The 14,526-nt window shown below is 45.9% G+C and overlaps 1 protein-coding gene across 25 annotated transcripts in view; it reads left to right on the forward strand.

The window, feature by feature from the left end:
• Window positions 1-12,038, forward strand: part of IMMT (inner membrane mitochondrial protein) — a 45,466-nt gene extending 33,428 nt beyond the window's left edge. For 14 of the 25 annotated variants that reach the window (XR_011386503.1, XR_011386502.1, XM_070068822.1 and 11 more), the window contains 4 exons: window positions 4,783-5,006; window positions 8,976-9,107; window positions 10,516-10,645; window positions 11,114-12,038. Coding sequence is in view for 23 of the 25 variants with exons in the window: in XM_070068822.1 (XP_069924923.1) it covers window positions 4,783-5,006; window positions 8,976-9,107; window positions 10,516-10,645; window positions 11,114-11,727 (1,100 nt within the window). In the remaining 2 variants the exon portion in view is untranslated. Of the gene's footprint in view, window positions 1-4,268; window positions 4,284-4,782; window positions 5,007-8,975; window positions 9,108-10,515; window positions 10,646-11,113 lie in introns of all 25 variants that reach the window. The other 11 variants (XM_051836707.2, XM_008254161.4, XM_008254163.4 and 8 more) reach the window with 1 other exon arrangement.
• Window positions 12,039-14,526: the final 2,488 nt, after the last annotated feature.

Here is a 14,526-nt window from a genome sequence, read left to right on the forward strand (position 1 = left end):
GGAGCAGCTGGGACTCGAACCGGCACCCACATTGGATGCTGGCACTGCAGGCGGCGGCTTCACCCACTACACCATAGAACCGGCCCTGAGAGAGATCTTCCATCCACTGGTTCACTCTCCAAATGGCCACAACAGCCAGGGCTGCCAAGCCGAAGCCAGGAGCTCCAGCCAGTCTACCACCTGTGTGCAGGGGCCCAGGCACTTGGGCCACTTCCCACTGTTTTCACAGGCACATCACCAGGGAGCTAGATTGGGAATGGAGCAGCCAGGACTCAAACTGGTTCCCATATAGAATGACAGCTTTGCAGGTGGAGGCTTAACCTGCTACAACACAACACCAGCCCCAACTGTGGGTGTTTTGAAAGCATGTATAGGGGCTAGCGCTGTGGTGTAGCAGGTAAAGCTGCCATCTGCAGTGCCGGCATCCAATATGGGCCACGGTTCGAGTCTCAGTTGTTCCACTTCCCATCCAGCTCTCTGCTATGGCCTGGGAAAGCAGTAGAAGAAGGCCCCTGCACCCACATAGGAGACCCAGAAGAAGCTCCTGGTTCCTGCCTTCAGATTGGTACAGCTGTAGCCATTGCAGCCAGTTGGTGAGTGAACCAGCGGATGGATGATCTCTCTCTCTCTCTCTGCCTCTCCTCTTTGTGTAACTCTTTCATATAAATAAATCCTTTAAAAAAAGGCATGTATAATAAATTTCTTCAGGCACACTTTGTGACTTCTCTATGATAACACACTCTGTTGAAAATTCACCCAAGAACCCTGTAATGAAAAGGAAATCCTCTTGTGAAAGCTTACGCTACAGAGAATTCTGACAGTGAAATAGTTACGTGGTGTAATAGGAAAAATCACATTTTCCTAAAGTGCTGAGTGCTAAAAATCACAGAAATCCCAGTCATAGCAAAATTAAATTACTATTGGGAGCCGGTGCTGCGGCTCAATAGGCTAATCCTCCGCCTCGCGGCACCGGCACACTGGGTTCTAGTCCTGGTCGGGGCACCGGATTCCGTCTTGGTTGCCCCTCTTCCAGGCCAGCTCTCTGCTGTGGCCAGGGAGTGCAGTGGAGGATGGCCCAAGTCCTTGGGCCCTGCACCTCATGGGAGACCAGGATAAGTACCTGGCTCCTGCCATCGGATCAGTGTGGTGCGCTGGCTGCAGCGCAGCGGCCATTAGAGGGTGAACCAACGGCAAAGGAAGACCTTTCTCTCTGTCTCTCTCTCTCTCTCTCACTGTCCACTCTGCCTGTCCAAAAAAAATAAAAATAAAAATAAATAAATTACTCTTGGAATGCAAGTGTCTGTTAGAAGCTGAAATTGTATTTCTAGTGTTAATGGGCTGAAGGTTTCTGGGTTGCCTCATGGAACCATGGCTGGTCCGTGTGGCTGAGGTAGTAAAGACAAGTGCGGGACTTTCATCCACATTGTGGCCAACCAAGGAGATTTAATGGCAAGAAACAGAGTCAAGATTGTCAAAAAAAAAAAAAAAAAGCTCAGACATTTAGTTTTATTTCTTGTATTTTTGAGAGAAAGAGTGATCTTCTATCTGTTGATGGACTCTTCAGATGCCTTCCAACAGCCAGGGCTGGGCCAGGCTGAAGCCAGGAGCCCAGGACTCAATCTGGGTCTCCCATGCAAGTCACAAGGACCCAGTTACTTGAGACATCATTTGCTACTTCCCAGGGTGCACAGTAGCAGGAAACTGGATTAGAAGTGCAGGAACTAGGACTTGAACCAGGCACTCCAGTTTGGATGCAGGCATTCTCGGTGGTGACTTAACTGCTGTGCAGAACTCCTGCCTTGATAACTTAGATTTTTCTTTTTTAAATGTTTACTTATTTGGAAGTTGGAGTGACAGAGGGTGAGATCCATCTGTTGGTTTACTCCCCAGATGGCTACAATAGCCCTGTCTGGGCCAAGCTGAAATCAGGAGCCAGAAATTCCAACCTGATCTCTCACATGGATGGCAGGGGCTCAAGCACTTGGACTGTCTTCTGCTAACTTCCCTGGCATATTAGGAGGAAGCTGGATCAGAAGCAGAGTAGCTGCTTCATGAACTGTTACTCTGATATGGGATGCTAGCATTGGAAGTGGCACCTTAAACTTCTGCACCACAGTGCCAATCCCTAGAACACATACTGTGCCAAACTTGTTAGTACTGGTTTGTGTTACAAGTTATTTCACTCTTATTATTATTTCCCTAAACTATAAATGTACTGGTGCTATTCATTATGTTCAGTACGTTGTTTTTCATAGCTGGGCAACCGTGCCAAACATACAATAATAGCTAATGTTATAGAGCATTTTGTGCTGTGTAGTATATTATAAGGGCTTCACATATATTAACTGACCACAGTAGCTCCATAAGATAAGTCTTTCCATTATAGATTATACCCATTTCATAGATGAGAAAACTGAGACACAAAGAGGATAAGTAATTGTCCCAAGTTCAGGGTAGAGTTAGGACTTTATTTTTACCTATTAGCTACGCTGTTGTCTGCCTGGTTGACAAAAGCAGTGTTTGCACTGGCAGCGTGATTGTAGCGAGGAGGAAAAGTCAGCTTTATGACACTGAGGTCAGAGGAGGGAGGGCCTGAGGGCTGGGAAGATGCTTGAAAGCTGCTGGCGTAATCTGAGGGTGCAGTGATGTGGACCACTGAGGGTGTGTGCCGGCGGCACTGAAATGAAGAGCAGGAAGCAGCCATTCAGCAGTTGGTCTGCCGAAGTACTTTCTGGTCCAGCAGTGCAGCCCCCAAGTGTGTGCTCAGGGAGACTCGGAAAAGTGTGCATTGCTACCGCTGTTGGTAAAAGCAGAAAAACTGGGGACAGCTACGTGGGCCGCACCTGTGGCAGTGCAAGTCAGTGAACAAGTACCCATCTCTCAGACACAGATGTGAAGAGAAACAAAAATCCAGAAGCATAAATAGAACAGGAAGCCACTTACCAGAAGTTTAAGGACATGCAAAACAAAACCACGTATTGTTAAGGAGGCAGGGGGATGTTAGATGTGAAAACGTGTGTAGAAATGGTAAACTCCACATTCAGAGATCATCTACCTGTGGGGAACAGCTGGGGCAGCCTCTGGGAAGTTTCATCACAGAGTTGCTGGAGTTGTAAAACAGGATGTAGTTGTGGAATGTTGCTATTCCTAGGGCACATCTCCTTTACTGCTTATAGACGATGGTGCATATAGCTGTATTGATGTGCCCTGTGGGGACCGATGTTCTTTTACCTTTTCCAATTCCCAGTCTCTCCTGCAGCATTGGAATTGGTCCGTGTTCCTTTGGTTGAAGTCCAGATTAAGCACTGGACGTTTAGAACCATTTTGGATGACAGATACCTGTCTTGTTGAGTATAAAGATTATTAAGAAGCTCCTGCTGGGAAGCAGCAGTTGAGACTGGCTGTTAGCATTAAAGCAGCGTCCAGACTGTCTAAGATGTTATTTTTTTCTGTTAATCTCAAATCAAGTAGCTGTTGTTCTTAGTATAATATGTATGTATAGGTTTAATGTAAACTTAATAAGTTCACTGTTTTAAAAATGTCCAAACCAGGAAAAGATTAAGTATATGAAATATTGAGAGGCTTGGTAATAAGAACAGTCAGGGTGGTGATTTAGTGAATTCCTCTATCGATTAATGCAAATAGGAGGGATAAAAGAAACCTGTAGTTTCTCTTTAAAGATTTATTTATTATTTATTTGAAAGGCAGAGTTAGAGGTGGAGAGAGAGAGAGGTCTTCCATCTGCTGGTCTACTCCCCAGATGGCTGCAAGGGCCGGGGATGGGCAGATCCAAAGCCAGGATCCAGGAGCTTCTTCTGGATTTCCCACGTGGGTGCAAGGACCCCAAGGACTTAGGCCATCTTCTGCTGCTTTCCCAGGCCATAGCAGAGAGCTGGATCAGAAGTGGAGCAGCTGGGTCTTGAACCAGTGCTCGTATGGGATGCTGGCACCTTTACCCACTACCCACCAGCCCCTATAGTTTCTATTAAAAACAACTAAGTTTATTGCTTTGGTGAATGGAAATCAGTCCCTTAACACAAAGATACTTCCAGTACTAATGATTGTCTTGTTTTCTGAAATGTTAGAATTTACCTTGGTTTATTCTGTTTTATAGTCCCCTTCCATTATAGGAAATAAGCTCTGTTATTTTCATTCTAATAAATATGCTTTTCCTTGTTCTGGTTAATGATTCCTTTTTGTTTTCTTTGTCTCTTTTTTAATGATTAAAGTATTATGTACTTAAAAAAACCTGTTCTTTTCTTTTGTAGGTATTTCTGACCTAGGTGAGTAATAATATTTTTTTTAAATACTTATTTCATTTATTTGAAAGTCAGGAAGATGGGAGAGACAGAGGGACAGGTCTTCCATCTACTGGTTGACTCCCCAAGTGGCCCCAATGGCTGAGGCTGGGCCAGACTGCAGCCAGGAGCCTCTTCTAGGTCTCCAACATGTTGGCAGGGGCCCAGCCAAGCATCCACGACTGATGCAGGAAGCTTGCTCAGTCCAGTCTCATGTGGGTGACAGGAACCCAACTACTTGGGCATCCCTGCTTCCTCCCAGAGTTCGCATCAGCAGGAAGCTGGAGTCAGGCACAGAGCTGGGTATCGAACCCGGTACTCCAGTATGGGATGCAGGTGTCCTAACTGCTAGGCCAGTTGTTCAGTCCTCTTTTCCTGTACGGCAATTATTTTACAATCAGTTGAAGCAAATTACCTTGTAGTGATGTAGAATTTTGATGGAATCATTACCTTTTTCATGTGTGGTAATTCCGTTTTGTTTCAGCTGACAAGCTCTCTACTGATGATCTGAACGCCCTGATTGCTCATGCGCACCGTCGTATTGACCAGCTGAACAGAGAGCTGGCAGAACAGAAAGCCACAGAGAAGCAGCACATCGCATTAGCCTTGGAAAAACAGAAGTTGGAAGAGAAGCGGGCATTTGACTCTGCGGTGGCCAAAGCATTAGAACATCACAGAAGTGAGATACAAGCAGAACAGGAAAGAAAGGTAGAAGAAATGAGACTCACGAGTGTGAATATAACTTGATTAATAATCCTGGCAGTCACTGACTTTAAAATGCTAGATGTTAAACCAGTGGTTAAGAGTGACTCACTACTATAGTTTTAATCTGTGGTTATTTAAAAATTGTACCTGAGAAAACCTGTTTGGCACTGAAGGGATTCTTTTTTTCATATTAATTAAGCATTTCTAATGAATAAAAGATACTTTATTTAAAAAAATAATAATAAAATGTAAGTCATCCAGCCTGCCTTTAGAGCGGCACTTAGCTCCTTGTGCTCCTCATCTCGGGCAGGGTTGAGCTAGCTGAGTTCCTCGGTGTTGAGCAGATGCCCAAATGGACAGAAGCAGGAAGCTGCTGCAGCTTTCCCAGTGGAGCCGCTGTCCCTAAAACGGTGCTGAAAGACTCTTGGATTTTGAGTGCATTTTTCTCTACCAGTGTTAGGTGCTTGGTGATTAAAAGTGGATGAACCAGCTCCCTTTTATTTTATTTATTTTTTTTTTTAAGATTTATTTATTTGAAAGGCATAGTGAAAGGGAGGAGAGGCAGCTTCCATCCTCTGGTTCACTTCTCACATGTCCACAATGGCCAGGGCAGATTCAGGCTGAAGCCAGGAGCTGGGAACTCTATCCAGGTCTCCCAATTAGTTGTTAGAGGCAGAAATACTTGGACCATCTTCTGCTTTCTTAGGTGCATTTGCAGGAAGCTGGATCTGAAGCCCTGCAACTAGGATTTGAACCTGGGCTCCCATATGGGATGCTGGTCTCACAGCTGGTAACTTAACCCGCTGCACCACAATGCTGACCCTGGAATAGCTGTATTAGCCCTCTGAGAACCTGGGCACATCAGGTCGTAGGTGGTGACGGTGGGCCAGTTGGGAAGCTGGCTGTGTACTGATCCCACATTCTTGTTCTCTGACCAGCACGGTGCCTGCTTTCTCCCAGTGGCAGTTTTTCTTCGCTAGGCTGGCTTTACTGCCACCTTGCTACCTGCTCCTTGGCTTCCTTCTCTCAAATACTTCCTCCCTCTCAAAAATTGGTATACCTTTGACAATGATTCTCAAACCTGTTCATCTACATCTCCCCGTGGTGGTTCGTGGTGCTGTGGAATTGAAGTTTATCCATACCTGATACATTTATTTCTAGCTCTGACCTCTGACTTGTCTTCAGATTCCTATCCAACAATCTACTTGTTAACTCAGGCTGGAGTTTCAGTAGTCATTTCCAGCTCAACATGTTCAAAACAAACTTGATTCTCTCTAATCTGTCTCCCATGTCCTCAGCTCATTTCTCTCTAAATAAAGCACCATCTAGCCAGCTGTTCAAGATAAATCCTGCTTGGTTATTCCTCTATCAACTCTAATAGTCCTAACAGATCCCAAATCTGTCCACTTTTTCTTCATTCCCATTATGTTAGTCCAGGTTTTCATTCTACGTCTATTTATTTACACAGGCACGTCTTCCTCACATAACATAATCAGATGGGACCCTGCACTGCTGAGTATCCTTGACTGACTGCCCACTACGTTTCATGTAAAACCCATAGCAGTACCCAGAAGGCCTGTGATCTCACCTGCCTGCTGTGAGCCAGGCTCTTGGGCATGTCACTGCTGTTCTGTGCCTTGACCTTGTCCTTCACATAGGGAGTCTTGTACTTCCTCTCCCTGACACATTTTCCTGGCTCCTCTCTTTAAACTTTAGTTCAAGCTTAGCAGCTCCCTTCTCAGAAAGGTCTTTCCTATCACTTCAATTTTGTTCTTTTTTTTTTTTTTTTTTTTTTTTTTCTTTTTTCCTTAAAGATTTATTTAAGGAGGCCGGTGCTGAAGCCGCCGTTGGCAGGGCCGACATTCCATAGGGGTGCTGGTTCAGGTCTTGGATGCTTTACTGTGATCCAGCTCTGCTGTGGCCTGGGAAGCAGTGGAGGATGGCCCAAGTCCTTGGGCCTCTGGAACTCTATCTGAGAGACCCATGTGGTTGCAGGAGTCCAAACACTTGGGCTACCTTCCACTGCTTTCCCAAACTTATTAGCTGGGAGCAGGACTAGAAGTGGAGCAGCCAAGAATCAAATTGGCACCCACATCGGATGCCAGCTTCACAAGCAGCAGCTTAACCCCGCTGCACCACCATGCTGGCTCCTCGCTTCTAAAATAGAGCCTCTATTTTATTGTTTTAATTCTGTTTCCTTAATTTATAAGATATATTTATATATCTTACAGAAGACAGAACATCTTTTTTTTAAGATTTATTTGAAAGAGGTAGAGGCAGAGAGAGGAAGGGAGGGAGAAAGGGAGGAAGAGAGGGAGGGAGGGAGGGAGGGAGGTCTTTCATCTACTGGTTGACTCCGCAGATGACCGCAACCGCCAGAGCTGTGCCAGCCAGGAGCCAGGAGCTTCTCCCAGGTCTCCCACATGGGTGCAGGGGCTCATGGATTTGAGCCATCTTCCACTGTTTTCCCAGGCCATAGCTGGATGGGAAATGGAGCAGATGGGACTTGAACCGGTACCCATATGGGATGCTGGCACTGCAGGCAGCGGCTTTTCTCACTATGCCACAGCGCTGGCCTCCAGAACAATCTTCCATCTCATGGTTGATTCCTCAAATGCCCCAACAGCCAGGGCTGGGCAAGGCCCTGACCATGAGGCAGGAACTGCATCTGAATTTCCTATGTGGATGGCAGGGTTCCAAGTACTTGGGCTGCCTTCCATGCACATTAGCAGGGAGCTGTATCAGAAACAGAGGCTTGACTCCATCCTAGGCACTCTGAAATGGACGGGATATACTAAGTAGTGGCTTAACCTGTTGTGCCACAACATACAGCCCTGTATACATTAAATGTATGCAGAGGGCAGGAGGTTGGAAAAACATCACAATCTGAGTTTCCCTTTTTTGTTTACTTTTCAACTGTCTGCTTCTTCCATTTAAATGTATATACACTGCCTGACGGCAGAAGTTTGTCTCTGAACACTGTTGCTTCCATGCACATAGTAAGCACTGGTGCACACAGGGCTAGCATTCCATAAGTATTTATGCACTGAATAGAACCACTGATTCATAATGTTTCTGAGAAAAATAAGTTCTGAATTGTAGATAATCAGTTTTAAATGACTTGTAATAGGACCTTTGGCTGTTATGTAAGATACAATTGTCTTCATACTTCTGGTTTGATATGGCTCATGTTGAATCTAAATTCATGTTTAAAAAAAAAAGGTATTTTCAGAGTAGTTTTATTTGTGTAAAAGAAATTGTGTTAGTTAACTTGTCCAAGGTCAAAGAGATGGTTGTGGTGAAGCTAGATTTGATCCCAGTCTATGAGGTGGGTGTTTGTTTATTTTTTTTTTTTTAAGTACAAGTTTTGGAATTAGTTTCATCTCAGGGGCATGTGAATCTGGAAATGCTCTTAGGTGGGAGGCAGCCTGGTAATGTGGAAGAAACACAAGTTTTGGAACCAGAGATAGCCATTTGAAATATATTTTTTTTAAGATCTACTTTATTTGAAAGGCAGAGTGATGGAGAGAAATAGATCCACTGGTTCAGTCCTCAAGTGGCCACAAAAGCCACACCAGGAACTGCATCCCGCTCTCCCACGTGGTGACAGGAGCTCAAGCACTTAGGCCACCTTCTGCTGCATTCCTTGTGCAGTAGCCAGGAACTGAAGTCGAAAGCAGAGCAGCTAGGACTGCCCCCTGGGCTCCCATATGAATGCCAGTGTTGCAGGTAGCAGCTCAATGCATGGCATGGCGACGCTAGCCCCAGAGATCGGATTTTTGCCGTAGCTGTGTAACCTGTTTGAGTTGTCTTCCTGTGTTCAGCTTTCCGGTTCAAACAAAAAGAATAAAGAAGTAGCTCACATGCCTAACACATTATAGAGTCCTGGACATGGAAGCTGACGTTCCTAGTCTTTCCCTTTTCCTACCTCGGAGCACTGAGAACTAATCACCCGTGTGTTTGGATTCACAGGTAGAGGAGGTGAGGGATGCCATGGAGAATGAGATGAGAACCCAGCTTCGCCGACAGGCAGCTGCCCACACTGACCACTTGCGAGATGTTCTTAGGGTTCAAGAGCAGGAACTGAAGAATGAATTCGAGCAGGTGAGGACCTGTTGTGACGCCTCACCTGGCTGGTGAGCCTCCTCCCCCACCCCCTGCGTGTTACTGAGTCCCTCCTTTCCTTTTGAGGTACTCTGAGGATGTCAAAGATTGGGGAAGGATTTCTTACGTTATGTGGCCTGGGTGGAATGCAGTGTTGTATCAGCACTGCTGCTACCTGTGTGTGCACAATCAGGTGTATTTTATGTGTATTTTCCAACCATTTGGAATCTTCATTAAGGAATATTGGTAAAGGGGAATTAACACATTTAACTCCTGTTTCCTCTCCTCAAACTCCTGTACATGATGTGCTAGTCAGATGTCATAATTGAGACTTCTCTGAGAGGTAAGTTTTGAAGTCACAGCAGATCATCAGGATAGCTTGCAGTCATAATTGGTATCTACTCATAATTGGTATCTTATAGTATTTTTTTTTTAAGTTTTATTTAAAAGAGTTACACAGAGAGGAAGAGATACATTTTCCATCTACTGGTTCACTCCTCAAATGGCTACAATGGCCAGGGCTGGGCCAGGCTGAAGCCAGGATTCAGGGGCTTCTTCCACATTGCCCACTTGGGTGGCTGGGGCCCGAGCACCTGCGCCATCCTCCACTGCTTTCCCAGGCCATCAGGGAGCTGCATTGGATGTGGAGCAGGCGGGCCTTGAACCTACACCCATATGGGATGTAGGCTTCGCAGGCAGCAGCTTTACCTGCTACAGCCCCTATCTTATTCTTTATTGCAAGAAGGGAATGAGGTTTTTAAAATAAGGAAATCTTTCAGAAAAGTAAAATTTATGCCAATTTGAAAAAGTATTTTACTATAAGCTATATTTTTCTTATTAAAATGAATGTATAACCATTTAGAGGGATTTGAATGTAATTAAATTATTTTGTTTGGATTTCAGTATAGGTAAAGCTGGTAGATTTTTTTTTTTTTTTTTAAAGATTTATTTATTTGAAAGGCAGAGTTAGAGGTCTTCCACCTGCTGGTTCACTCCCCAGACGGCCGCGATAGCCAGAGCTGAGCCAGTCTGAAGCCAGGAGCTTCTTCTGGGTCTTCCACGTGGGTTCAGGGGCCCATGAGATGCTGGTGCTGCAGGCTGGGGCTTTAACCAGCTGTGCCACAGTGCCAACCCCCAAGATTTACTTCTGACTTCAGGAGTCTTCTCTCCTAGTCTGCCTCTTCTGATTGAGGTTCCCTCAGAAAATGGGTAGAGGATTACAAATCAAATAGGACGGGCATTCGGGAAATTTCAGAGACTTGACACAGTGCAGGTGTTTTGTGACGACCGTGTGACGTGTCAGAGGCCCCCTCAGCGGCAGCAGGCAGCAGCTGCAGAGGACGAGTGTCGCTGAGCTGACAGGCCAAGGAGCTGTCATGGTCTTTCTCTGTGCCGTGTTTTACTTCAGGACCTGTCCGAGAAACTCTCCGAACAAGAATTACAGTTTCGTCGTCTCAATCAAGAGCAAGTTGACAACTTTACTCTGGATATAAACACTGCCTATGCCAGACTGAGAGGGATCGAACAGGCTGTTCAGAGTGAGTGCAGTCTTCTCTCGCAGTGCTGCTCGGTGCTGCTGCGGCTTAGGGTGATTCCAAGGATAAGTACAAGGATAAGTGGAGTACTCGCGCTGATGCCAGTCACACGGAGACTCAAGTCATGAAATTTTATTCATTTCTTAGGAAACTGGCCCCAAATTTGTTAAGTATTGAATGTTAGAAGTTTTACTTCTTACATGACAAACAGAAGATCACCATTTGCAAGGCAGCTTGCCGCAGACACTCTGCTCGTGTCTCATGCGCTCTGGGTAGAGGTGTAGGTCAGTGCGGCCTGTGCTTGCCCTCCAGGGGCTGGGAGGTTATCTGGGGGGGTGGAGTAGTTATGAGGCCTACATGGGCCATCTTACAAGGGATGTATCCTGAAGTTGTTGACAAATTGGGTGTCCTCAGGTAGTTTTGGTTGCTTATAGTCAGATGGAGAGAAAAATGTGCCTTTTGTTGCTGCAGGTCATGCAGTTGCTGAGGAGGAAGCGAGGAAAGCCCACCAGCTCTGGCTCTCGGTGGAGGCACTGAAGTACAGCATGAAGACCTCGTCTGCAGACGCGCCCACTGTGCCGCTGGGCAGTGCTGTGGAGGCCCTCCGAGCCAGCTGTGCCGATAACGAATTTGCCCAGACTCTGACTGCAGCCATCCCTCCAGAGTCCCTGACTCGGGGAGTTTACAGTGAAGAGACCCTCAGGGCCCGTTTCTATACTGTGCAGAAGCTGGCGCGCAGGGTGGCAATGATTGATGAAACCAGAAATAGCTTGTACCAGTACTTCCTCTCCTACTTGCAGTCCCTGCTCTTATTTGCACCTCAGCAGCTGAAGCCGCCAGCGGAGCTGTACCCTGAGGACATAAACACATTTAAGTTACTGTCATATGCCTCCTATTGCATTGAGCATGGTGACCTGGAGTTGGCAGCCAAGTTTGTTAATCAGCTGAAAGGGGAATCCAGACGAGTGGCACAGGACTGGCTGAAGGAAGCTCGAATGACACTAGAAACGAAACAGATAGTGGAGATCTTGACAGCGTACGCCAGTGCCATAGGAATAGGAACCACTCAAGTGCAGCAGGAGTAAGGTCTAGGAGGCTTTGTAAAGTCTCATGTCCTAGGAGATCAGGGATGTATGAAGGGTTTGGACTGGTGGTCCCAGGGTCTAGGAACGAGCAGGTTGAGTGCAGGTCTGTGTTAACACCTGTTGCATTTATATTCCTTCCACTTGCTATCATGTCAGTGAACTCCAGGTGTCCTTTCTTCACAACTTGTGTGTCCTGTTATTCAGGTTTTATTGATCAGGCTTGTGAGCCAATCAAAGTAATGTTTGTGATCCCCACTACTATTGATTTTGCCCTTGGAGCAAACTGAATAAAGCAACGAGATGAAAACTGAGTACCTCCTCGCTTTTCAAAAAGTAGCACTTCTAGTTTGTGTGCAGAAGCAGCAACAGCAGATATAGGAACTTCTAGTCACAGGCCACTAGTTGGATTGAAGTCTTGGCTTTGGTGAATTGACTCCTGCTGGTCACACGTGAAGTGTGATGTGCATGCTAGTGTATTTGGGGTCTATCATTCAAGTGACTGAAAGGCACCAGAAACAGTATGCACGCCTAACTTCCAGTGTTGCCCACAGGACAAGCGTGTTTTATGTGTGTTTATTGTGCATACGCAAGAAACAATTTTACCTTAAGCAGTGTTCTGTTTACGGTTTTGTGACTTAATTTTTAAAAGGCTTTACATGAAAATCCATTCAGTAGAACACAGATGGAAACACCGTAATGGACCTACCTTGTTGCTTCCTGGTGCTGCTGGTGAATGTCTTCGCCGAGGTAGTGAGCCTGGAATCTCAACAAGGGGACTGGCTAGTTCTGTGGTGTATTGGATCTGCATTGCCATAAAACCCAGGGAACTTCGAGTTCACCTTTCTAATTGTTAGAACAAGTGCCCCGTTTGATGAGTAATTTCCCACCTTTTATTTTTCACTCCCTAGAGGTCAGCACCTCTTTATATAGTCACATTCTTCAGCGTTAGTGTTTCTTATTCATGTCTCTGTGCAGCAACACGTGAAAACTGTTAAAGGGGAGGGTCAACTTGTATTTAGTTACATTTCTGCCGGCAAGTACAAGTCCCTGCATTAGGACAGCTCTCCCTGCAAGGCAGTGACATTCTTTGATTTTGGGATACACTGGTCCATCTCTGGCCTGGGTGGACATTAGTATTATTTAGGTTCCCTTCTAGAAGAACTTTTAATTCAACAAAATACATGTAGTTCCTCAAATTAGAACACATGCTCTGTGGAATTCACGTGTAGCGGCCCTGAAGGTAAGGCACTCTGGGTACCCAGCTGCGGGCAGTTCCGAACAGGACAGTCCTACATTTTCTTCCCTCTGGAAGGGCAAGAAATTGCAAAATATATTAAGTCAGAAAGCAAAACTTGCCTGTTTATTAGAGATTCTTGTGATGTCTATTTTACATAAGAATAAAATATTACAGATTGTAAGCTTTGTGTCTCAATGAAGATCTCTGGCTTTCAATTCTTTGTACATAGTTCCTTTAACAAGGCCCCTCACTCCCACTGTTTGTTAGGAAACAGGATGATTTTGGTAAGGGACTCTGCATGCTTGGCCTTGGTTTTCCTTCCTCGTGCCTAGAACAGTCTTCCTGAGATGCTGATTTCAGTGAAAAGGAGGGTGTGCTTTGAAACTTGAATTCTTAGCTCTACCTCAAGGAAGAATCCACATGTAGCCCTGAGTGTGTGAGGCAAGGCAGCTCCTTCAGCGGACCTTGCCTGCAGTCACAGTGCTGCCACGTCGGCTGATCACCTTCAGCTAAGCCATCCCATCTTGTCCTCACGTGCATCTCCTGAGTGCCTCCCGCCTGACTGGTGCCGATTCATCATCACAACATAAGTTTCCTGCTTTTGTATTAATAACATCAATCCTCTGCTCTCTAACAGGTTCTGGATAAAAGCAGTCTCAAAGTTCCCAATGGGCCGTCCCAGCACTTCTACAGTAACTTGCCTGAACTCGCTGCAGAACACATTATTTGTGTTGTCAGGCAGATTTTCTTCATCAGATCGACTGATCATCACCTCCCCAAACCACTGGTCTATGCCTCCCTTGGTTTCCTCCTCTTTAACACATACAGGGACCCTGAGGTTCACACAAGGCATGGCCAGAGAACAGGGGTCCTAGCAAGGAAGTGCCATGGTTTCACTGGCTTGTTTCATTGAGGGAGTTCTGGAGGGATGGTGAGGCAAGATCCAACTTGTGAGAACTTCCAACGTTGGTACTGGTGGCAGAACTTAGGCTGTCCTGGCATGAGTCCTGACGTGACCTTTACACCTGCTGGACAGTTTTTGTTTCTGAAAGCCACTTGCTTAATCCCCAGATGACAGGAACCACCAGAGCTGCACAGATAGGAAACCAGGTCTTCCAAGGACTTGGGCCATCTTCTACTGCTCTCCCGGGCCATAGCGGAGAGCTGGATTAGAAGTGGAGCAGCCGGGACTTGAACTGGCACCCATATGGCTGCAGGTGGCAGCCTCACCTGCTAGGCCACAGCGCCAGCCCCTGATGGTGTTAGTTTTTAAAAATGTTCCTGGGCTTGATCCTTAGTTGCCCTGAATCCTCTAGAAGGCTGACAGCCAGACGGATGCATGTGCATAGCATTTCTTTAGTAGGTTCCTTTATGGAACAGGCTGAAGACAGGCTCACTGCCTACACCATTTTGTTATTTTAAACATCAGATATACCCATTCCTCTGCTAAAATGCCATTCTGCCTTTAAAGGCTAGTGCTGACTTTATAAAACAAGCTCTCCTCATCCATGTTCCTAGTGTCTATCTCGCAACAGCATGTTCTGTTTCAGTGTTTTCCAAAC

The sequence above is a fragment of the Oryctolagus cuniculus genome, chromosome 2 (genome assembly GCF_964237555.1).
Source record: "Oryctolagus cuniculus chromosome 2, mOryCun1.1, whole genome shotgun sequence".
Lineage (NCBI taxonomy): Eukaryota > Metazoa > Chordata > Mammalia > Lagomorpha > Leporidae > Oryctolagus > Oryctolagus cuniculus.